General features: G+C 40.3%; 1 protein-coding gene across 1 annotated transcript in view; it reads right to left on the bottom strand.

Moving 5' to 3' along the window:
* The window catches only part of KCMF1 (potassium channel modulatory factor 1), a 78,861-nt gene that overhangs the window by 2,857 nt on the left and 49,758 nt on the right, over nucleotides 1–26,246 (bottom strand). Inside the window, exons 3-6 of the mRNA XM_086700725.1 lie at nucleotides 22,694–22,833; nucleotides 7,011–7,101; nucleotides 3,623–3,808; nucleotides 1,246–1,528 (exon numbers count right to left, since the gene is read on the bottom strand). Coding sequence (XP_086556851.1) covers nucleotides 1,246–1,528; nucleotides 3,623–3,808; nucleotides 7,011–7,101; nucleotides 22,694–22,833 — 700 coding nt within the window. The remainder of the gene's footprint in view (nucleotides 1–1,245; nucleotides 1,529–3,622; nucleotides 3,809–7,010; nucleotides 7,102–22,693; nucleotides 22,834–26,246) is intronic.

Consider the following 26,246-nt stretch of genomic DNA (forward strand, 5'->3'; position numbering starts at 1 on the left):
AGCAACATTTTCTGGTAATCACCAAGCACAGTTACTGTCTTTGCAGAGATAATCCCAAGGTAAATTCCCCCACCTGAAACCTCCTCCTTAGCCCCTAACAAACGAGAATAACGGGAACCATTAATTGGGCCTTTATTATATGTCAGATACTGAGCTAGACCGTACATATACCAATATTCCATTTCATCCTCAAAATAATTCTCTTTCTCATGAGGCAAAACTCATAGGCTGTTGATGATAAGACTGAGGTATAGAGACGTGATCTGCCAAAGGTCCGAACTAGGTAGTGGCAAACCTGGGGCTCTAGACAGGGGTCCGCAATCATTTTTTATTCTGCATCCAAAACATATTATTTGTAACTAGGCACAGGTGCCACTGTACCAACAGAGACATTTACAGGTATGATATAAATGAAATATACAGAGAACTAATATTGTCTTCTAGCATCAGTTTGGAGGTAACTGATACATTACACTGCTTCTCTCCTTCACTTCCCAGTTTTTACTTCATATTCCTCTATGCTCTGTTAAAGGCCCAGATTATTCCAGGTTCACTACCTGTTGAGCCTAAGTCTTCTCATCACTGCTCTTTCTAAAATTCCTTATGTTCTTAAAAGTCACATAAAATGCCGACAGGCTTGAGAGAAAAAGATGTTCAGTTGCTGATGGTAGTTTTCAGAAGCAGGTAAGAACTCTATTCCATCCAGTAAAGCCATTTACTGTATGTACTGCACACAGTATTTGTTGCATTATGGTAAAAACTTTTGAAAACTGTCACTTTTGTTTGTGCCAATTTCAAGAACTTAAATCCTGCTTCTTTAGAAATTCTCAGGAGAAAACCACTATGTTGTGAAATCCTCTCCCCTACCTTTTATGTTTCACAGCTGACTGAAACTGGCAATAAAAGGAAAGCAATGTTAATTATGACAATAAAGATACCTAATATGTCCCCAGAATGTAATGAGAATGGTGTTTCAGTTGTATGGGCAAAACGGGGAAAAAATTCACATGAGATGATAATTGACTGTCAGAACGAGACCACTAGCAGTTCTGTGTTAACCACTATTCTTCACATTCTCGGGGAAATACTGAATATGCGGTTTTGCGGAGAGATCGTGAGTTTTAAGGGTCGGATCAAACACAGCCTTTAAGAACACGGACAAGGCACAAGAGAGAAAAGATCATTTCAGACCACGTGGTGCCAGCCAACCACTGCTTGTCAAAGCTGTGTGGACAGACGAGCTACCTTGTTAAAAGAAACTGGGAATTGTGGACAGTCTGCGGACTGCTTTCCGTGTTGGCGATGTTGGTCGCTGCCGTGGACTGCGTGATCGTGGTGGTGACGCCGCTCGTGTTAGCGCGCCGGGTGGCGTTGCGGGCGGTCTCCAGCTGCTGCCGCGCCGCCTGCGCGTGCTGCCGCTCCAGCTGCAGCTGCATCTGCAGCTGCTGCAACTGCGAAGCGGAAGGGCCCGAAGAGTTAAGCTGTCCTCCCGCGGACCGCCTCACTCCTGACAGCTGAGACAGCAGCTCTGCCAACGGAAACGAAGGGGGTTAATGTCTCGTTAGATGCTGCGGGAAACAAAAGGCTGAAGGTCGCGCTTTTAGAGGAGCATTAAAAACGATGGCCAACAGGCAGGTGGGTATCCATGGCAACACAAAGTTCAGCTGGGAGCTCAGCACCTTTCTTTTTATTAAAGATTTTATTTGTAGGTCGTAATCTCTACACTCGACGTGGGTCTTGAATTTAACAATCCCAAGACCAGGAGTCGCATGCTCTACTGACTGAGTCAGCCAGGCGCCGCCCCTCGGTACCTTTTAGGATGCCTCCTGGAGGTAGCGGCTGTTGGGCATGGAGAATGCAAATCCATGAATATTAACCCGCATACAATTATTTTTAAGCAGAACATAAAAGATTGTTGCTTAATGGACTAATTTAGTTATACTTTCTCTCAATATTGTAGTAAATTAAAGTGGATCATCTGCTGGCCCAATCATAATATAAACCTTCTCCATACAAGCTCCATGAAAGAAGGGGTCAAGTCTACCATTTATACTATTCCAGCTCCTAGAACAGTGCCTGGCGCATAGTAGGCCTCAAACATTTACTCAATGATTGAATGATGATCCGAATTACATCCAAGAGGCCCAGATCATTTCTGTGACCCTTGCACCACTCACCTTTGCCTTGTCTCTGGTACTTTCTGGTACTGTCATTTGAGAGTCCTGGAGTACCACTGGACTATCACTGGTGATGTTCAGTAAGGCTGACTGGCTCCTGACTGTACAGCCTAGTTAGTGGCCTGTTACAATCCAGACTCTCTTCTTTCGATAAGGTTGAACTCACCAAGAGCAATGTGGACCTTTGTCCCTGAGTCCTCATCTAAGTAGGGTGCAGGAAGCGCCTTGTCCCACATGGGAGAGTTCCACCTAGCTTACATGGAATTACGTGGAATTGTCTGCCTTACTAGCAAATACTCTTCGTCGTTAAAATTCTTTAACGGGTGTTTCTGTTTTCTAGCTCACTGTTGTTTTATCCCACAGGTTCTTACACCATTCTTTCATATAGCCTACAACTAAAATAAACTAATTTCCATCAGCAGAAAAAATTGGAAAGAATTTCTCACTTTTGAATTTTGTTTCCAGAAATGAACTTTTACAAAAAGCCTACTAACAAAGACAGTAGGTAAATATTCCCTTTGGATGAAGAAGTATTTTTTAAAATCCCCAAAACTCAGTTCACAGGGTTTATTGCACATCCAAATGCCCAAAGCACATTTGGAATTTAGAGGTTATATCTGTAGGTCTGTACATTTTAAAGAACATTGTATGAGTAAAACTGTTCCTAGTTTGTACCACAGATCCACACTTACCAGCGTCCCAGGGTGTTCTGCAAGGTGCATCACGATTTTCAGGCACATATTCACCATGCGCACACATTTCAGAACTTGTACAGGCTTCCCAGAGTCTTACCTTAGCCTGTCTGTGTTTCGTGCATCTTACAGTCTCAGGCTACTGTGATTTCTGACATTGTATTTTCACCTCCAACCTCTTTGCTCTGCTGCTGGCTTCCCAGGTTGGTCATGTACTAAGCCCAGAGGACTTGGCTATGAACTACATATTCAAATGTTGTCGTTTTTTAAATAAGATTTTCTCAAGCTACTGAAACACATACTTTTTAGTATGTTCCCTAAGAGTATAGTTCTCAAATCAAGGCAAGAACAGAGAAACTCCTACTTTACTTTCTTCTATGAGAAGAGCTTAATTCTCTAGTCTTGTCAATTAGTTTTATTATCTGTGTGTTTGGGGGGTTGAACCATGGAACTCTGAAAGTCTTCCGACTCTGAAATCTTTGATCATTTTCTTGGGTTTCAATACAGGCCACAAATAGAACCCAGAGCCATTTCTTAGTATCTTCTGCTCTAAGTGCTTAAAGAAATGTCAGAATGATATGAACTACTTTATGTTGCCCACTTTTAAAATATTTCATACTAATAAAATTTGGGGAAGTTCTGTGAAGGAATGTAGGAGCATGATGAGAGACTAAAACCACAAATTCCACCAAAACATTTTAAAGGAAGGCCCCCTCCCTGGCCATTTCCTTTATTAATGGGAAACTAACTTACCAGCTATAGGATCCATGGCCTCCCTATTGCTTGGAGAATATGAACTCTGAGAGGAAGAAAGTCCACCAGTAGAACTGCTAGTAAAGTGCATGTTTGATCTACGAGCACGAGGACCTCCTAGTCCCCGGCCAGGGTGAAACATTCTACGTACATGTCGAACACCACTCGATTCATCGTAACTCCAAAGTTAAGAAAAGAACCCAAGTATTTCACAGAAAGAAAAAAAAAAAAATCACTCGAGCCCCTGTTAGACAGACATGCAGATTTCCTAAATTGTAAGCATTTAAAAATAGCACATTTCATTTAGAATGCAAACATCACAACCATATCTACAAGGGCTATTAACGCTAAAAAAAAAAGACACTCAAATACAAAGCAACATGTGAGTGAATGAGTGAGTGAGTGTGAGTGTGTGTGTGTGTGTGTGTGTGTGTGTGTGTGTGTGTGTGTGTGTTTCAAAGGGAAAAATGTTTTTCCAGATAGGAACAAATTTCTTCCTAGCCTCCAGCGACAATAACCGGGTGGGGTAAAGGGCACCATTGGGTCAGACTCCCAAGATAAGGCATCGCCTTACCCTGACCTCAGGGCTGAATTTCATATATGTTCATACTGAAGTAACCAAAATTAATAAGCATCAATTTTTTTATCTGAGGGGAGCTATGCTAATCAAGTCTCAATTATCATCTGGAATAGAAAAGAACGGTATGAGCAGTTTTATTTACATTTTTACAGTTTTTTAGGTTTTATTTATCTAAGTAATCTCTACACCCAACATGGGGCTCGAACTCACCAACCTGAGATCAAGAGTTGCATGCTCTCTGACTGAGCCAGCCAGGTGCCCCCTGCATGAATAATTTAAATTCAGGAATAAAAGACTCCTTTTGGTTATTAATCTGTCTTCAAGTTGTTTTTTAATGCTGCTGCTAAACTGAAAACTAGATTTGAATTTTTTAATAGCAGTGGACAGAGAGAGAGTAACACCACATTTATCAAGAGGTCAAATTCCGAGGGGTGCCTGGCTGGCTGTCAGAAGAAATTACTTAAAAAAAACAAAACAAAACAAAAGTCAAAGCTAGCAGCCTAACCCACCTTCTACAGCTGACAGCAAACAGCCGCCCAAACTCATGAAGACATGAGTAAGTAAAGAAGGTCCTGAACAGCAAACAGCCGCCCAAACTCATGAAGACAACCTTGTGTTTCCACACAGGCAAATGTATGGGTAAAGCACAGCCAGAGACTTTTCTTTCAAAGCAGTACACGGAACAGCTATATGGTACAGAATGACTTTTTTAAAAAAATGTTTATTGAAAATATTTTTGAGAGATCCAGAGGGAGAGCGCAAGAAGGTGAGAGGCAGAGAGGGAGTGGGGGACAGAGGATCTTAAGTGGGCTCTATGCTGACAGCAGAAAGCCTGATGTGGGGCTCAGACTCATGAATCGTGACATCATGACCTGATCCAAAGTCGGGACACCTAACCGACTTAAGCCACCCAGGCGCCCTGGTGCAGAATAACTTTGCTGGCTTCCCAGTTTTCAGCCGATGATTTTGGAGTGATTTAAGGATAGGATGAGTGATTACTGAAGCCCTCAGGTGCCATTATAATGTGTACTGTTTCATCATGGTATTCATGATAATGGCTTAGGTTTTACAGGAAGTAATGTTATGATCACCATATTTTGTTTTTAAAAAAGCATCTAGGTGTAAAAAGTACACTTTAGGAAGGTTCCATCTAAACAGAAAAAAAAAAAAATTCTGGTGCCTATGAGGTTCGGAGAGAAGCTATTCCCTCATGACAAAGTCACCACACAGAATCACTCGAAGAACCTGAAAAATCAGTATATTTCCAGGATAACTGCAATGTCAACGTTTTGTTTTCCAGAGCTTAATGGCAATACTGGTTAGGAATCTAAAATGTAACATATGCCTTCTCCTATTTTTATTTTGCATAATTTAATGTTCTCTTGATAACCAGGGACTTATAAAAATCTCACAAAAATGGATGTAGGTGACACGGGACATTCTACTGAATGGATACTAATTTCATTACAGGACCCCGAACTTGCTGAAAAAGTTCAGGATTCAGGATAACAGCCTGGCTTGCAATTACTTGCCTAGCTTCTCCATGAAGATGGTGCAGAACAGGGATCAAGCATAACCCTGCTCCGTATTGTTTTAAGATTCTTTCATATAAAATGTGAAGTGACTCAAAGACTTAAGTATTCTTGGCCCATTCAGGTTTTCTTATTCTCTTCAAGAAAAAAACAAAAAAAAATCACAACTTTCTTCATTATGCTTTCATGTCCTCAGCACTTAGGAGAGAGGAAAAGTGGTGTCATCTGTTCCTCTGTCCTTGACTGGCTCAGGTCTGGCTGACATTCTCATTTCTTAGGTTGGCTCCATATCTTTGTATTCGCTTTTGTTTTCTTTTATTCCCCTAACTCCGAAGGGCCATGCTGCCAATTAGAACATTGGGAACTGTGAGCAAGGGATGGGAGCTGGGGGACAAGAAAACCGTCAAGCCAGTTTCTTCCTCAGTAGGACCATGGCTGGATTATGGTTGCCGGGAGGCAATCAAAGAAATCAGAATAAAGTCTGGCAAAGAGGAAAGTCGTGATTAGCTCTTGAACCACTTCAAACTGCAATGAATACTGAAACCTTTACATGAAAATGGACCCCTGAGTTAATAGGTGACAGTTTTCGAAAAACAATTCATAACTTGAGACGAGAAGCACACAGCGCACAAAATTAATTACTCCGGTGGGCCGTTCATCTCTTGAAGATCACAGGGAACATCACCAGCAACTGCTGAGAGACAGACTTGCGAAGGGGAAGCAGAAAGGAAAGCAGGAAAGGACTTCAGAGCTGGCCGTGAACTGATGCGATCCTACTCAGAGACTGGGCGGGGAATGACAGTCTCTGGAGAAAGGGGCTCCCAAGGGAGAGGAGCCCCGGCATGCACTCCTGCTCATCATCCCCCACTAGAATGGGGTACCGGCAACAGAGGACACAGAGGGGAAGCACATAAATTCTCCTTGTACTCAACTAGATTTTAATTCAGATTAGTGTTTTCCTCTTTCGTATGAAAACACCCTGCTGAAGACTTATCACCTGGGCAAAGGGTCTTAAGGGCATCTGACCGAAACGAAGTGAAGATGACGAGCAAGGCGGCTTTCAGTGAGTGTTGTTCATGTGACGGGCACAGCATGTAACAAGAGAAATAAATTGCATCTCAACACCGAGTCACTTTTAGGAAAGGTCAAATAAACTCAAATAAATTGGAAGTTAGTTTATCTCTTTGGGTATATTGTCCTTAAAAATAATCAAAATGACAAACATTACAAACAACTCTATCCCTTCTTGCCTCTTAAAAGGATATTAAATCTCTAGGGGCTCTGTGTTCAAGTGTAAGATGAGCTGCAAAGTCATCCGTGACATGATTAGGATCGCCTCCAGGTAATGCTGCACATATTGGACAAATCTGAAATGAAAGTAAAGAAAGCAGATTTAATAGATGGATATTGATCAGACATCTTGTTGGATGAATATTTTACTATAACTGAGTTTTAACCAGGCAACAACACAGTAGAGATCCTGAACTAGTAAACAGCAACGGAGGCCTGAATATGAACTACGGCACATCCACGCTGTTACTTACAACTCCGAGAGATAACCTCTCAGGGTCAGACACAACGGTTCTAGACAAACAGCTCAAACTTGAGCTCTGGTAAAGCCTTCTAACAGCCTGGCCGATTCATTTGCATGGTCTGACAAAACACTTTCCATAAAAAAAATTTTGTTTAAAGATGTGCTATTTAATTAGTGCACATTCACATCTGACTAAGTTTGGTCTTGAATGGTAAAGACGGAGACATAAGCCTCCCCAAAGTAAGCTAGATTTGAGGGCCAATCTCCAAATACAACAGCAAAGCTCTTATTAAAATACAACTATACAAGCTCATATATTAAGACAGTGATTACTGGTAATGTGCAAATATGCTCTATAAATTCATGAATAGGACTTCCAAGGGAAAATGGGGATGGGAGCCCATTTTTAGAACTCTATCTTTCAGAGGAATGGGAGGCGGAACAAAAGCTTGTTCAGGTTAAGGTCAAGGAGTAGAAGTCCAACTTCTTGTGCGCCTTAGGGCAAGGGATAGGAGAAAGGAATAAAGTGTGTGTGCACACACAGAGCTCAGGGGAGCCTTCAGAGGCTGGAAATGTGGTTTCTGAAGCGGTAGGTTAGAGAGGAGTGGTGACACAGGAAGAAGAGGGGTAGGATCAAGAGAAAGGAACTTTGAGAGGAAAAGCCCCTTCTCTTCCAGAAATCCAAATGGGTAAATGATGGTCTAGGAGTGGAAGCCAAGCCTTGAGGTGTAAAGAACTTGAGAGCTAAAGAACAGAACCAAACAGAAAGGTCTGATGCAAAGGGGCACAGCCAAAGGGAGCCCCAGGAAGTGTACAAAGCTTTAGGCTTGTGTCTCTCTAGGGAGAAAAGAACTGAGGCTAGGATATGTGATTTACGTTGCCAATACACATGTTGTATCTCTGAATTCTTTCACCTGGAGTAAAATTCAGGCACTCGGTTGACCTTGCTGCCTGCCTGTGGTGGTGTAAAAGAGATGAAGAGGCAGGCGCAAGGCGAGACTTGAAAGGCCAATACTGGGATACAGACGGGAAAACAAACTATCTGATCCCCAGAGCCTATGCCAACGCAAATCACCATCTTCTCAGGACTAGAAAGCAGAAGTCCCCTGAAAGTCTGACTCTGATTTGATTCCAGTTCCTCTTATGCCCATTCAGCTGTTCTGATTATATCTGCTTCAGGAGTCTGAGAAATATCCTTAAGAAACCCTAAAGATGCTCATGAGAAATAACACTTAAGCAGGACAGTGTGCAAAAGAAGAAGGGAGGTCCCATAGGAACGTGCCTGCAAAGAAATGAAGAAAGCACTGGATAAACATGTGCATGCCTTTCTTAGAAGATGCCACAGAGGTGTTCAGACATTTTTTCCTCTGTCAGAGAGAAGAGCAGTTGTATCTGTTCATAAATTTACAGATAATCAACTCTCTCTCCCAGGAATTTAGGTTTTACTGTCTGTGTCATTCCTGTACTATGAAACTGCCAGGCAGTGTCCGCTGTACTTATTTTACTTTTTGTGTGTTTCTGTCTTGCCTAGATTGTCAACGGTTTTGAGAAATGCAGGACAGTGTGATTTGGTTGTTGTTTGGGAACCGTGACCAGACTTGCTTAGAACAAAAAGACCAACAGGTTTGGAGAAGCAGAAACAACCTCCAGTTTAACAAATCAAACAAACAAGCCAGCTTAGATATTTTTGAGTCCCTCAATTTTGCAACAATTTAACAGGTGCTGGACAATGCAGAGCTTTATTACAATGCGACAAGATTACAAGTGTTAAGATTTTTATCCACAGAAAAAATAACCAGTAAGAGGAAAAGGCACCTTCCTTCTAAGACATTTGCTTTAGACTGGCCTTTGGCTAAGGTCTACGCACAACTCGAACTGCACAAAAGATAACTGTAGAAGTTTCAGTACTTTGAGGACACACGCAAATGTTCTTAGATGAGAGAAGTATCCTTGAGAATATGCATTCCCAGAAGGAAGACAAAATGGGAAAGTACAGATATCAAATGTACTAAGAATGCCCTAACAGGACCGACAGCCTCCTATACCCTAGAAAAGCACCTTCGAGATGGGGATGTAGACTAGTGCTTAGTTTTGAGTGTGTCTTTACTTCCACACACCCAGTATTTTGCAGAGGACAGAAAAATTCCACACAAAAGATACGCTGTTAACCCTAAACTTACGAGTCTGTCGACATTAATATTTATCATGCTTCAACTGCCACATGATATAGTAACATCTATCACTTGAACAAGCAAATTCCATGTAACACATTATCTTAACGCAATGACAACTTGCCAGCGTTCAGGCATATTGAACTGGCATAAGTCAGTGTTTCCTGAAATTGGCTGAGGATATAATTCATCCAGAATATTTGGTAAAAACACAGTTCTCTAGGCCCCTGCCTGGAAACTGATTCTAGGAGATTTGAAAATCTATATTTTTGACAAGGGTCCCAATTATCTTACAATTAGGTAAGTTTGGTAAATACAGCTTAAATATACAACGGTATTTAAAAATAATAAATATCCTGAGGAATGAAACATGAAATGTTGTATTTACTATCCCCTGGCTCAAATTCTTTCTTTTTTCTTTTCTTTTCTTTTTTTTTTTTAGTGTTTTTATTTTTGAGAGAGAGCGCACAAGTGGGGGAGGTGCAGAGAGAGAGGGAGACACAAAAACAGCCACAGAGGGGTTAAGTTCTCATGATGTAGTGAGCTCTTCTTCATTTTTTTTTTTTTTTTGGATAGGCTTCATTCCAAGTTTCTTGGCCATTTTGTTCACTGTTCCAGAAAATGCATTTTAAAAAACTGTCTATCTGATCCAGTATATAACCTAGCTTGAACTGAAGCTACTAGACCACAGCACTACAGAGAGATCGGTCTTGCACCAAAATCATTCAGCAGATGCTGACAGCTAGGCTGGTTCTTTACCATGAGGCTGACCCACTTTGGAGCATCATCCTTTCAGACCACTTGAAACTGCCCTTGAGGGGCGCCTGGGTGGCGCAGTCGGTTAAGCGTCCGACTTCAGCCAGGTCACGATCTCGCGGTCCGGGAGTTCGAGCCCCGCGTCAGGCTCTGGGCTGATGGCTCAGAGCCTGGAGCCTGTTTCCGATTCTGTGTCTCCCTCTCTCTCTGCCCCTCCCCTGTTCATGCTCTGTCTCTCTCTGTCCCAAAAATAAATAAATGTTGAAAAAAAAAAAAATTAAAAAAAAAAAAAAAAAAGAAACTGCCCTTGAACTCAGATTCTGGGACACTAAGCTTCTTGTTAACAGCAAACACTTTTTTTAAAGTTTATTTATTTACTGAGAGAGAAACACAGAGAATGAGTGGGGGGGGGGGGGTTGTTGAGAGGGGAGAGAGAATCCCAAGCAGGCTCATCAGTGCAGAGCCCGACCTGGGGCTCAACCCCACCAACTGTGAGATCATGACCTGAGCTGAGATCAAGAGTCAGATGCTTAACTGACTGAGCCACCCAGGCGCCCTGTAGCAGCAAACACTTTAAGTGAAATAACTGGTTTGGCAATTGGTATTTCTTGACTAGGTTTCTGAAACTTGATAAACTCATTTATTTCATTTATCTGATTAATTTTAGATCTCTGAGAAATACGTTCCTTTTGAGTAACTGTTCAAAAGCTGTGATTTCCCTATATCATCTTCTATTGTTACTTTCTAGTAACACACCAAATGTTTGATGCATCGTTTGTCTGGCAACGATGATCTTATGGCAGCACAGCTTCTTTGTAGTTCATTTTTTGGACCCTTTTTCAAAAAGATTCATTTTCATCCACATAATCATTATGATTAGGTTCATCTTGTCACAAAAGGCCTACAGAATCACTCAAATCCTACCATCCTTCCATTCCCAAGTAAAAGCCCGGGTGGCATGATGGTGGAGAAAGTAACATTATTCCTCTGTACAAATGTCAAACCTCTTTATTATCCACCAGACCAAGTGGACAAATGTTCTCGTTTTAATGGTTCTCTAGTATCTGGCCGTACTCACCTGATTCCATTTTATTTCCCATTATTTCCCACAACAATCAATACCTTACCATCCCTTCTACCTACGATGTTTCTTTCTCAATACCACATCTTAGTTCATGTTGTCTCTTCCCTCTGAATAATGCCTTTACCTTCCCATTCTGTCCACTTTTTGAAATCATACCCATTTTTTCAAGGCCTACATGAAGTCCCAAAGCCCTCTGACTCCTTCCTGTGTTATTCTCCAATTGTGTCAAATAAGCTAGTTTGCTCTTCAGATGGGCCACAAAGTCTGTGTGGGTTGAGGCCACATGTTTTACAGTTGTTATGCTGAGAGCCACTGTGCCTTACTCCAAGAATTCAGAGGCCTCAGAAAGCACTTCACACTTTACATACTAAACGTAATGTTCTTGGTTAATACTTGGGGAGATACGTTCAGAAGTCACGAACATTTATCTAGAGAAAGGCCACTAAAATCTCCCTTTCCAACTTGTCCTTAATAATTGACCCAGGAATGATCTAGAACAGAGAATCTTCTGACATCATCCTCTGAGGGCAAAGAAGGGAAGGTAAAGTGAATGTTGTGTTCCCCTCACCCTCTTCCTATTTATAACTAACGACTCAATTTCTCTCAGGCACCCACACATTTTCTCACATAAAGCCCTTCTGCAGCCCCCCACCTTCCTGTTACTTTGCTTTCTGTCCAGTCATTACATGAACATTCCTTCTCCTTGTTCCTTTTCTCTACTACAGCTGTGGGTCAAGTTATGAAGTGAATCACGGTTAAGAAGATTAAAGGTATTACTCTTGTATCTGAGGAGTTACAGGTTCTGCAGCAAAATTACAATGCAGTGAAGAATAACTGCCACAGCTCTACTGCCTTCAGAAAAGCTGCTTATTTACTTGTGTTTGGTGAGTTTGTGCACCCCCCACATCATAAGCACAAGAAAGATAAAAACACAATTCCAAGTCAAATAATTTTCCTTTGTTAATATTATACCAACTTTTTCTTTCTTTTTTTAATAAATGGGGAGGAGAGAAAGTTCTTTTTTCTTTTTTTTTTAATGTTTATTTATTTTGAGAGAAAGAGAGTGTGTGAGTGGGAGAGGGGCAGAGAGAGGAAGAGAGAGAATCCCAATCAGGCTCTGTGCTGACAGAGCAGACTCCTATGTTGGCCCCAATCCCACGAACTGTGAGATTATGACCTGAGCTGAAATCCAGAGTCAGACACTTAACTGACTGAGCCACCCAGGCGCCCCTCTACTAACTTTCTAATACAAGATTACATAGGCTTTTCCTAAGCTAGCTTCGAAATCAAAATTCACCACATGATGTGTTCTGCCAACCTCGTACTTATTTATTGTGCTCTGAGTTTCAAGCTAGGTTTCCAAAGGACATTTACAAAAACAGCTTCTTTTTAAGTTGGTGTTTTCTTCTTCCTTTCTTCTCATATGTGTAGGTTATATAAATTTAAATGAAAACATGTAACAAAGCCTTGTGAGCACTGTTTCAGATACGGGGCACCTTCTGGGACTGCAATAAACACGGTTTCTCTTGTGCTACTGTTTACAACTGCATCAGTTTTCTAGTTAAAGGATCTATGCCAAGAAGTCCAGGTGGGCTAGTTAATGAAAGTTATGAAAGTTCACACCAGTCAAATTTGTTATATTGTATAATTTTGTTACTATGGATTAACAAATTCATTAAGTATTTACTGAGGACCAAATCAGTGTTCACTTAATATCCTGGGTTATAAAAATATTAAGAAACGAAGACAGTGAACATGTGATCCTGCCACCATTCAAGTTCATACAAATTCCATTTTTTTTTTTTTTTTTTTTTAGTTTCGTCTCTTCTTATAAATTGGGATGTATTTTTCATTATTTATTCAAACCAGATTACAATTCATGTCTCTTCTTCTGAAGGGCTCTTAAACTCACCTCTAGATATACCCCACGCTTGTTCTGTTAGGCAAAATTTTCTGATCACTTGCAATATAATAGGATGTTTTTAACAGAATTTCTTTTACTGAAAAGTGATGATCCAAAAAGAGCTATTAGAATTTAAAGCCAAGACACATAAAAAAGCCTTCAAATGCATTTGAATCCTTAGAGTTAAACAAACATAAAGTTGATAATCTACCAAGCTAACTATTGCTGAGGTTTATTGGTGATGTCAGGTTTTTGATCTCCTACCCAATTAAAAGTGGTTCATCTTATAAAATCTGCAGCTATAATATAAGACTGAATGCTGGAGTTTTGCTTTGAAGAGATACATAAAGCACTACTGGAAAATCTTTTGGGCCTAGAACTATCTAAGTTGTAGCCACTTGCACCTTAACCATCCAGTTTGCCAATATAGACATAGGTCCTTTCAAGATTTGAGTGAGCACACCATTCAACTGGATTACAATCTAATTTTCTATTGTTACAGCACAACACTGAAATTAACTTATAATGAAGTAGGAGTTACTTCATATTGAATTTATTTTTCTCCTCAGTTCCATTTTCCCCATTTTAATACTTAGGTTGGAAGTGTCACATGCTTCTAAAGAGTAGCATTTAGAATTTTAGGAGTGTTTGCTATATACAAAAGTTTTAATTTTCCTTACATTTTTTTCAATTTTTTGAGAGAGAGACGGGGGGGGGGGGGGGGGGGGGAGACAAAGAGGGAGGGAGGGGCAGAAAGAGAGGGAGACACAGAATCTGAAGCAGGCTCCAGGCTCTGAGCTGTCAGCACAGAGCCCGCCACAGGGCTCGAACTCACAAGCTGTGAAATCATGATCTGAGCCAAAGTTGGACACTCAACCAACGGAGGCACCCAGAAGCCCCTTCCTTACATTTTTATACGTGATTTAAAAGTCCTAAATAACTAAGTTTTGGTTTTAAATGTTATTTTACTTACTTACTTAAAGATTTTTTTTTTTTCTTAAGTAGGGCTTCATGCCCAGCACGGAGCCCAAGGTGGGGCTTGAACTGACCCTGAGATCAAGATCTGAGTTGAGATCAAGAATTGGATGCTTGGGGCACCTGGGTGGCTCAGCTGGTTAAGTGATGCTTTTGGCTCAGTCATGATGTCAGATATGTGGGATCGAGCCCGCATCGGGCTCTGCACTGAGTGTGGAGTCTGCATGGGATTCTTTCTCTGCCACCACCTCCCTGTTCCATGCGTGCTCTCTCTCTCAAAATAAATACATAAATTTAAATCTTAAAAATAAGAAAAAGCTGAATGCTTAACTGACTGAGCCACCCAAGTACCCCTTGATTTTTCCCTTTTAAGTAATCTCTACACCCAACATGGGGTTCAAACCCACAACCTCAAGAACAGGAGTCATACCCTCTACCGACTGAGTCAGCCAGGCATCTCCTTAAATATGTTTTTTGGGCAGAAATTTAAATTATATGTGTACATTGATGGGGCTCCCGGGTGGCTCAGTCGGTTAAGTGTCTGACTTCGGCTCAGGTCATGATCTCACAGTTTGTGGGTTCAAGCCTTGTGCTGTTGGGCTCTGTTCTGACAGCTCAGAGCCAGAAGCCTGCTTCAGATTCTGTCTCTCCCTCTCTCTCTCTGTCCCTCCCGGCTCGTGCTCTGTCTCTCTCTCAAAAATAAAAATAAAACATTTTAAAAACATAAAAAAAAAATAATTTAGCAACAGTAAAAAATAACTCCAAAGGATTCAGAACTGTCTTTTTTCTTTATCCTGCCTACAATTCACTCCAGATATGAGCACCCATGCTCACCTAGAAGAAAAACCCCAATGTCAGCTCCACTTTCTTAATCTAACCCGGTGCAAGCTATATTTATTACCTGTAGACTTTGAGAAAGGACATGGGAACCTCTTACCTCTTAGTGGTATCAAGAAGAGCCTGAAAGATGCAGGGAGACAGGGGCAGGGAGGCAGTGCCTGAGAGCAAGAAGCAATTTTAGTGAAGAATCAGAAATAAACTCTACCTTAGTCAGTGGGTCTGTGTGGTTTACAGTGAGTTTAAGTTAGAGTCTGATGAGGACTGAAGCTTTCTGCATGTTCCACTTCTCAAGGGCATAACCAGTTTGTCAAGTAAGACTGAGTTTGCCAGAGCTTCCTAGAAAAAGGTGACCTCAGCTATGAACATCAAGACTGGCATCTTCAAATAATTTTACCAGTTTTTTTTTTTTTTTTAAATCTGAGGGGCAGGTCCGGAAAAGAAGAGACAAGACTGAAAAGCATTTAAAGAACTTCTGAGTCACCCTGTAATTTGCCAACAGTTGTCGAAGAGCTCCCATCTTTACACCATCCTTCCTACAAATCTTTCTACAAACCCTGCAGAACATTTCTTTGACTTAAAATTAGCTGTCTGGACACTGAACTAGACAAACCAGTATTTTATAGGACAAAGAAGAAACCAGACTAGTGGCTAAAGAAAAAAAAATTCAAAATGAATGTGTGTAACACCTGCTATTTTACCCAGTGCTCCCCCTTCCCATTCAGAAAACTGCCTGTTTTCCTTCCCTTACAGGATTTTAATTCAACTTCAACACAGAAGAAAGTAGAAAGCAATGAAAACCCTACCCAGGAAGAACAACATACTCTCAAATAGCAGGCATTTAAGGAACTTATTTCTTACAGAAATAGATTTTAAAAATGTCATGACACATGTATATAGGATTATCCCAGAACAAATCTGGAATCCCCAACATATCTCCTATCATTTCCTTCCCTGCTCACAACTCCAAAAAATCTGCCGGGGTACTAATAGCTATATCACTCTTAAAATCAAAAGTACTATGATCTTGGGGTGCCTGGGTGGTTCAGTCGTTCAAATGTCCAATTTTGGCTCAGGTCATGATCCCACAGTTCGTGGATTCGAGCCCCATGTCTGTGTGGACAGCTCAGAGCCTGGAGCCTGCTTCAGATTCTGTGTCTCCCTCTCTCTCTGCCCCTCCCCTGCTTGCACTCTTTCTCTCAAAAATAAATGTTAAAAAAAAAAAAAAAAGTACCACGATCTGATTTTAAACAAGTAAATGTGTTCAAAGTAACTATTATTTAAAAATATGCAAAGACAGCCAAACACTAAAGACAGGAAAAACTGATTTATAAAATAGAAAGTGTTTGGAGTCAAAAGTAATGAAAAGCACAAATTGTAAAAGTACCAAATCCTAACCTTCTACAATCTCTCCAGCTAAATGCAGCTGAGCAGTGGCAATATGGTTTCCCTGCAGCAACTGTATTTTTCAAATCCTATGTATTTATTTCTACAGCATTATTAGATAAAATACCCTTGTGAGTTCATAGAAAAGCAGATAGCATCCAACTGCATTCTCTGATAAAGAATGCAAGCAGTAAGAGTCAAAACGTATTTTTTTCTTTTAATGTGAGTTTGGCTTTTAAATGCTTACATTTCCTGATTATCTGATTAAAAGGGTAAGAAGGTAGTTACAATGTTTAAGAAAGTGTATAAAATTAGATTAAAAGATATGTACAAACTGTGGTTCACTCCACCGTTGCCCTAATAAGGAAATAAGTGCGGAAGTTAGCTCTACATATCGACATATTAAAACAGTCTCTCAATGAAATACAGATAGATTGATGATCAGGATTTAAAAGTCCTATAGACAGTTTAAAACAGATGTCACTTCTCATCGCCTTCATGAATAAATCCTATCTATCATGTTAATTTGGCTGGAATATTTGATCTAATACTTTCTTGCTTGCTTAATTAAAAAAAAATTTTTTTTCAACGTTTATTTATTTTTGGGACAGAGAGAGACAGAGCATGAACGGGCGAGGGGCAGAGAAAGAGGGAGACACAGAATCGGAAACAGGCTCCAGGCTCTGAGCCATCAGCCCAGAGCCCGACGCGGGGCTCGAACTCACGGACCGTGAGATCGTGACCTGGTTGAAGTCGGACGCTTAACCGACTGCGCCACCCAGGCGCCCCTTGCTTGCTTAATTTAGAGATCAAATGCATCTAATTGTTTAGTACAAATGCCACAAATTGTTTAGTACAAATTGCCAATAGATAAACTATTCTGTGCTCTATGACATTCAAACAACTGTTTAAATATTAAGTCAGTTACCAGCTAAAACCGATTATTCTGAATCATGAAAAAAAATTCAAAGGTCCTTTTATGCCATTGTTTTTCTCCGCAAGAACTGTTGTCATTAGTTTTTAAAGTGTATGTATGTATGTATGTATGCATGTAATCTCTACACCCAACGTGGGGCTCAAACTCACAACCCTGAGACCAAGAGTCTCATGCTCTTCTGACTGAGCCAGCCAGGTGCCCCAAGAATTATTACTCAAAATAAAATTGTCTAAAGTCAGACTATGGGAAATTTCCAAAATCATTCTTTCTCCATGATTTTTAGTTCTTATAAATAAAACACAGTACAACCGTACTATTTCAAAACTAAACTCCTTTTGTTAAGAACACACCTAAGTCTTCATTAAAAAGGGGAGGAAATGGGGGCACGTGTGGGTGGCTCAGTTGATGAAGCATCTGACTCTTGATCAGCCCAGGTCATGATCTCAAGGTTGGTTAGTTTAAACCCCTCATAGGGCTTCATGCTGACAGTGCAGAGCTTGCTTGGGATTCTTCCTCTCTCTCTGTCCCTCCCCTGCTCGCTCTCTCTCTTAAAATAAATAAATAAACTTTATTTTTTTTATTTTTTTAAAACTTTTTTAAATTTTTTATTTATTTATTTTTTAATTTTTTTTTTTTTAATGTTTATTTATTTCTGAGACAGAGCATGAGTAGGGGAGGGGCAGAAAGAGAGGGAGACACAGAATCAGAAGCAGGCTCCAGGCTCTGAGCTGTCAGCACAGAGCTCAACGCGGGGCTCAACCTCACAGACTGTGAGATCATGACCCGGGCTGAAGTCAGACGCTTAACCGACTGAGCCATCCAGGCGCCCCTAAAACTTTTTTTTTAATATTTATTTACTTTTGAGAGACAGAGCACAAGTGGGGAAATGGCAGAGAGAGAAGGAGACACAGAATCCCAAGCAGGATCCGGGCTCTGAGCTGTCAGCACAGAGACCGACACGGGGCTCGAACTCACGAATGGCGAGATCACGACCTGAGCCGAAGTCAGACACCCAACCGACTGAGCCACCCAGGGGCCCCATAAATAAACTTTAAAAAGAGGGGGGGGTTGGAGGGATGCTTGGGTGGCTCAGTCAGTTGAGCGTCTGTCTGACTTCGGCTCAGGTCATGATCTCACAGTTCGTGGGTTCAAACCTTGTGTTGGGCTCTGTGCTGACAGCTCGGAGCCTGGAGCCTGCTTCGGATTCTGTGTCTCCCTCTCTCTCTGCCCCTCCCTCGCTTGCACTCTGTCTCTCAAAAATATATAAACATTAAAAAGGGGTGGGGGTAATGTTATCAGTAACATAAATGAAGAGCACCTAAAAGCTGGACACTACCGTAACCCCTTTTCTAGAAAGTAATAAAAATGAGTAAATCAAATGAAAAATAGAAAGCAAGAAGTTCCCAGCAATGACCTATTAGAAGACTGCTGTTATTATGAACAGAATAATACATTAATACATACATTTCTGGAAAACAGAAGAAAATGTTGGTAAACCAAAAAGTGCTTTTATCTTTTAAGCATAATAGTCTTCAGATAAATTACAAGAGATTTACTTTAACAACTGAGAGCAAGCTAACTACATGTCATTAATGAAATGTAGCAGAACATTTCATCTAAAAACAAAATCTCTGACGGCTTTCAAACTAGCTACAGTGCAAGCTCAAATACATAGGATTTAAGAAAAAATTCAGGAGTCACTTCTTTTATGTCCGAAGAAAAGTTTTTCTACCTACCATGTTTCTTCCACCATCCTCACACTTCCTCAATAATCCTTCGTATCTGCAATCCCATTTGACCACTACTGCTCACTTCTGCTACTAGATTGATGGATTTTAAAATTACATACTGTACTACACTTCCCCTCTTAATTCTTTCCATTACCCAATCTACCCAATCTACCATATCTCGTGGTAACTATGCGGGATTTTAAGAACTTGTGCTTAATCTCAAGATCACATTGTTTACCATGTTTAGTGTTTACACAGAGACTCCTGAGGGCTGCCTGGGTGGCTCAGTTGGTTAAGCATCCAACGCTTGGTTTCAGGTCAGGTCAGGATCTCATGGTTTGTGGGTTCAAGCCCTGCATTGGGCTCTCTGCTGACAGTGAGGGATTCTCTCTCTGCTCCTACCCTGCTCGTGCTTGCTCGCCTGCTCTCTCTCAAAATAAACAGATAAAAGCTTAGAAAAAAAAAAAAAGACTCCTGAGGCTATGCCCAATCCACTTCTTAAATTTTTAACTAGTAATCACCCTCACTCATTCTATGTCAGATGTTGTTTTTCATAGTATCTGGTTTTGAAGGGTCCTCCATACCCTCAAAATCAAAGTCTCTTGAGTAATCCCAAATTAATCTTAAGAAGGGGGGCAAATCTTATATGGGGCCTTTAGAGTCCCTATTTGAAAAAGAAAACAGAGACATATAGACAAGGTTATAAAGTTGTCTACAAAGTTGTTGTATTTTTTTCTTTTTAAAAAATGTTTATTTATTTATTTTGAGAAAGACAGAGAGAGAGTGGGGGCAGGGTAGAGAAAGGGGAGAGAGAGAATCCCAAGCAGCCTCTGCAGTGCAGAGCCCGATGCAGGGCTTAAACTCATGAACTATGAGATCCTAACCTGAGCCAAAGTCACACACTTAACTGACTGAGCCACCCTGGCGCCCCTATAAAATTGTTTTAAACATTAACCTTCAGTAGACTTTCTTACCAGCTATGTCAGGTATCAGTAAATGCTTACTAGTGGTGACAATAATACCTACAGTGACATTCTTTTACCCCTAAATGTTCCAAATGGATGCTGGTTAGAGGAGTGAGATCCTTAAGTCCCATGAAGTTACAAATCGGTGGCCTAGCCGACACATGGAAGAAACACAGGAGCAAAGCAAGATAGCACATTAAGCATTTAGAAAGAAAAATGTAGGTGGGGCACCACAGTGGCTCAGTTGTTAAAGCATCTGACTTCAGCTCAGGTCATGATTTTACAGTTTGTGAGTTCAAGCCCCACTTGAGGTAAGCCTCACTTCTCTATCTCTCTGTCTCTGCCTGTGATTCTCCTGTGATTCTCTCCCACTCCTGTGATTCTCTCTCTCTCTGCCCCTCATTCACTTGTGTCTTCTCTCTCTCTAAAAACAAAAAAAACAAAGAAGAAGAAAAAGAAAAAAAAAAGGAAAGAAAAATGTAGATAGGAATAGAAAATGGGGTACACATGAGTCCCCCACCAAAATAACACGAGTCACTCTCGAACTCCAGAAGTTTTCCACGTTTGACTAACCATGACCTTGGCAAAATACTGGGGAGGGCGGTGGGGTGAGAGGGACACCTAGTAACATCACCTGGACATTTATAAATGCTTCACACGCATGCAGAGAGGCACTCAAAATACTTAATAACTGGTGGCATAGGCACCAATCCTTCAGAACGGACACTAGTCAGTAAGCCATATGTGGTGCCAGCCCTGGACTAAAGAGGACAGGGCTCACAAGATTTGAGGAAGAAAAAACCCTGTACCTTCATATCAAAGATTCTTGTTTGCTTGCCATTTTTCACTTTGAAACGCCTGGGTGGAAACAGAGGGCAGATGTGGTGTTCATGCAGACTAAGGGCTGATGAGGAGGGAGCAATCCTTAAAATACTCCACAAAAACCAATTTAAAAACAGTATGGCCACTGTCTTGAACTATGTACCAAAAGCTTGGGAACTTAACAAAGGCACACACTGAACATGCCTTATAAGAGACAGACCACTAAACCATTTGTAGATGGTAAATATTTAATTTTCAAACTGTGAATCAGGTGTAGAGGAGTGTAAACAAATTATGAGTATTTACTTACAGGAAAAAAAAAATCAAGGCAAAGCTGCTGAGGCAGAACTACTCATTCTTATTTCAAAAGACTAGCTTTTCGCTCATGGAGGGACTTAACTTTCTGCTGGATTCTCCAATTTGGGGTGTGGAAAACTGAGTAGCTGTCCTGCCCCAGTGGAGTGATGAAGTACTATCCCAGGGCCTACTGGCTAGTAAAGATTTTAAGAATGCCTGGTTCAGTAAGAGAAACCCCTCTCTGTTGTATCCAGTAACAGAAATTAAGTCAAAAAGAAATTATTCCAAATTTCCCACAACAATGAGGAGGAGATGCGATCAAGTCCACATTCCTCATACTGGTATCTGGGACTGAACCAAAAGGAAGCAAAGTCACCTTTACAAAATAAGAACAACAAATTAAGAACAGTAGTAAAATGTGTCAACAGTGTTCTGAGGCTCCAGATGAGAGCAGTTCTGAGCTGTTAGATACGAAAATTTGGCTTTGGGACTACATAATGTCAATTTACCAAATGGTTGAACTACGCACCTTATAAGCAACTTTAAGCATCCAACTAAGCAGTGTGAATGAGAATAAAAGTGAACCTGTAGTACTCACAGCTGTAACAGCAGGGCTGTAGCAGAGATAAAACAGGACAATGGTTAAGTAGGGACTCTACAACCCAGAGGGACTCTGGCTGACTTCAAACACCAGGCTCTGCCCCTCAGCAGCTGTATGTCCTCGGACACCCTATTTCTTGAGTTTCAGCTGATTTGTTTTGAATACATTTAGGGCTTATTAGTTGATGCCATGTGCAATTGCTTGTGCCAAAATTCTCCAAATCCCAGACCTACAGTTCCATTTCTCATCTCTCACTTTATCTATTATTACCAATAGTAAAGGGGGGGAAGGGTGCTCTTTTGGGTGTACTTTATCGTTTCTTAAAAGTTGAATATATGCTGACTCAGATGTCAAGTTAAATGCCCAAAAAGCTTTCAAGGCAAGATTTCCTTTGTGCATTATTCCAGGTCTTTGGCTCTTAGCCAGTTGGGAAAGATTAGAGTAGAAGGAACTTGTAGGGACCTTAGAGCTCCGACCAATGAACCAAGAGATCTGACCTAATAAAAACAAAGTAAGCGATATGTTACAATGAGATGTGACAATGGATTATTACTTATGACTTAAAAATTTAAAATTTCATTATGAAGGCATTCTTGTAGAAGAAAAATTAAGCAGGTAGCAAGAATACCTGCTTTTTAGAAAGAGCTGTGCTTCAGGGTGGGGTGCTTTTAACCTGTTCACAGTACATTTGCTAAGGGCTCCTGAATTTGGTCAAGATTCCACACTGTGCTTTTAGCAACAGGGCGAGAACGGCTAGTGTGAATAAATGAAGCGTGTTATCTTGCACACATGCAACCTCCTAGGATGTGTAAAACTTGCTGTTAAAAGAGCATTTTAATAATTATTATGCAAACAGTATCAGTACACTTAGTAGGAGACAGAGGATAGTGACCTGGCTTTACTTTTGTTAGAAATGATGTACGTTAACACATCACTTTAGATACAAGGTTTCTTCACTTACCACTTCTGTTGATGTTTCTGCATGCTCAGAAGTAACATGTTCTTGGAGAGATGTCTCCGTATAGCCCATTTTTCCACAATAGGGACAAGTAAAAGACTGTGGCTGCTCTACAGAGAAAGCTTCCCCACCATAGTACAAATCTGAAAAATAAAAATGGAACTGCAGTGAGAAATAATAATTATTATTTTCTTTTATCACATGAAAATGTAAACATATGGTAGGTACAATAACGTAAAACAACAGTGTCCCTGAAATCTCCAAAAACCTCACCCTGTCAAAGAGTGCTTAGGTACCTCATATGTGCAACATCCTTATTTTGCCTGGGACTCCATGCCACCCCTCCAAAATTCCTTTTTCACCCACATAGCTATTATTTCCTTAAGAGAAAAACAAACAGGGACACCTGGGTGGCTCAGTCGGTTGAGCATCCGACTTCAGCTCAGGTCATTATCTCACATCACAGTTCGTGAGTTCAAGTCCCGCATCTGGCTCTGTGCTGACAGCTCGGAGCCTGGAGCCTGCTTTGGATTCTGTGTCTCCCTCTCTCTGCCCCTCCCCTGCTCATGCTCTTTCTCTCTCTCAAAAATAAAGAAAAAATTTTTTTAACATTTGTTCGTTTTAGAGAGACAGAGACAGAGCATGAGCAGGGGAGGGGCAGAGAGAGAGGGAGACACAGAATTGGAAGCAGGCTCCAGGTTCTGAGCTGTCAGCACAGAGCCCAAAGTGGGGGCTCAAACCCACAAACTGTGAGATCATGACTGAAGCTGAAGTCAGATGTTTGACTGAGCCACCCAGGTGCCCCATCTCTCTCTCAAAAACAAATATACGTTAAAAAAATTTTAAAAAGAGAGAAAAACAAACAACTTTTTATCCTTTCATTTAACTTTGAATATTTTTTAAAGATATTTTTAAGTAGCCTCTATACCCAATGTGGGGCTTGAACCCACGACCTTGGGATCAAGAGTTACATGCTCTTCTGACTGAGCCAGCCAGGCCCCCTCCCTTCATTTAATTCTGAAACATCTCTCATTTCACATCTAGTTCTAATTTTACTGTAATTTATTTTTTCTTTATCTCTGTGGCTACTGTACCAAAGCCAGTATCAACACAAAGAAATCAGCAGAGGGAGAGGTGCCCAACTGGCTCAGTCGGCAGAGTGTGTGACTCCTGATCTTGGAGTTGTGAGTTTAGTTCTCTACATTTGGTACAGAGATTACTTAAAATAAAATCTTAAAAAAAAAAAAAAGAATCAGCAGGGCATATCATAATACAAGAACACAAGTGCTCGGAATAGGCAAATGTGATCAATATGCCAAACCCCAGACGCAGCTATCTGTCTAAAGCACACACCATTCTTACAGCAGGAAGGACCCTGAGCAAAAATGCTAACTTGAATGGAGTACTACCACAACAGACTCTGTCCATGTTGGTTACTGAAGAACTGATGAATTAGTGATATTCTATGGAAATAATCTGTTTGCCTCATTAGTACATCTCAAGAAATAAGTTTATTTTTCTCCATTAGTAACACAAAAGGAAATGCATTTGAAAGTATATTTAGTATGTTATGTCACTTCATTCCAAAGAACTATACTTAACATGAAACAAATGCTTAATTTAATAGGATATGAGGGGGCGCCTGGGTGGTTCAATCAGTTGGGTATCCAACTTCGGCTCATGTCATGATCTCGCGGTTCATGAGTTTGAGCTCTGCATCAGGCTCTGTGCTGACAGCTCGGAGCCTGGAGCCTGCTTCAGATTCTGTGTCTCCCTCTCTGCCCCTCCCCTGCTTGTGCTCTTGTCTCTCTCTCTCTCAAAAATAAACATAAGAATTTTTTTAAAAATAGCACATTATAAGAGAAAATTTTATAAGAGAGAACATTTGCTATGTGAGAGATTTGTTCACATTCATTTTTAGGAAGATTTAGGCTATCTTAAAAGTATTTGCCCATACACACTTGTGCACACACACTCACACTCACTCACACACACATTATTATATGTATAAGACTTGCCAGGTATATTTGGGATAGGTGGGGATAAATATATAAAAATCAATAAAACTTCTTCACTTGATAAAAGACATCTACAAAAAAACTATAGCTAACATCACACTTATTGGTGAAAGATTGGATGTTTTCCCCCCTAAGACATGGAACAAGACAAGAGTATCTGCTTTAGCCATTTCTATTCATTATTTTACTGGATGGTCTAGTAATTAGGCAAGAAAATGAAAGGAAAAGCAGCTAGAGGGAAAGGAAGAAGTGGAACCATTTGTAATCAGCAGATGACATGACCTTGCATATAGAAAATCCTAAAAAATCCAATTAGATCCTATTAGAACTAATGAACAACATCATAGGATATAAGATCCATACAAAAACCAATTATTTTTCTATACACATGCAGTGAACAATCCAAAAATAAAATTTTAAAAATACACTTACAATAACAAGAAGAATAAAATACTTAGTAACACATTTAAAGAAGGAAGTATAAAACTTAACCTCTGGTAATTACAAAACTTTGTTGAAAAATATTAAAGACAAACTAAACAAATGGAAAAACATCTCATGTTCACCAACTGGCAGACTTAATACTGTTGCTCTCCAAACTGATCTACAGACTTAAAACAATCCCCATCAAAATCCCAGTTGGCTTCTTTGCAGAAATGTGATGAGCTGATCCTAAAATTCTTTCATAGAAACTCAAGGTATCTAGAATACTCAAAACAATCTTGAAAAAACAAAAAACAAAACAAAGCTGGAAGACTCATACTTGTCAATTTCAAAGCTTACTAGAAGTTTACAGTAGTTAAGACTGTGGTACTAGCATATAGACAGATATATAAATCAATGAAACAGACAGAGACTCTAAGGAAAGACACATTTATGGTCAACCAACTTTCCTAATAGCTTTATTGAGATATTTCAGACATATAAAATTATGTATATTTATGATATACAACTTGATGTTCCGATGCAGTATGCACTGTGAAAAGATCACCATGTCTACATAGTTACCTGTGTGTGTGTTGAAAAAATTTAAGATCTGTCCTCCCCAAAAATTTCAAGTATACAATATAATATTGTTAACTATGGTCACCATACTGTACATTAGCTCCCCAGAGCTTATTCATCTTGCATAATGAAACTTTGTACCATGTGACCAATATTACACCAATCCCCTACCCCTCCCACCTCAGGTCAACTGATTTTCAACAAGAATGCCAAGACAATTCACTGCGTAAAGAATAGTCTTTTTCAATAAATGATGCTGGGACAACTGGATATCCATATGCAAAAGAATGATCTATCTCATCATTCCATATAAAAAATTAATGCAACATGGAGCAAAGATCTAAATGTAAAAGCTAAGGGGTGCCTAACTGGCTCAGTAGAAAGAGTATGTTACTCTTGATCTCGGGGTTGTGAGTTCGAGCCCTACACTGCATGTAGAGATTACTTAAATAACTAAAAAAAAAAAAAAAAAAAGTAAAAGCGAAAACAATAAAACTCTTTAAAAATTTTTTTTTTTTTCAACGTTTATTTAT

Source organism: Puma concolor, chromosome A3 (assembly GCF_028749965.1).
Source record: "Puma concolor isolate L17-30 chromosome A3, mPumCon1.1.hap2, whole genome shotgun sequence".
NCBI lineage: Eukaryota > Metazoa > Chordata > Mammalia > Carnivora > Felidae > Puma > Puma concolor.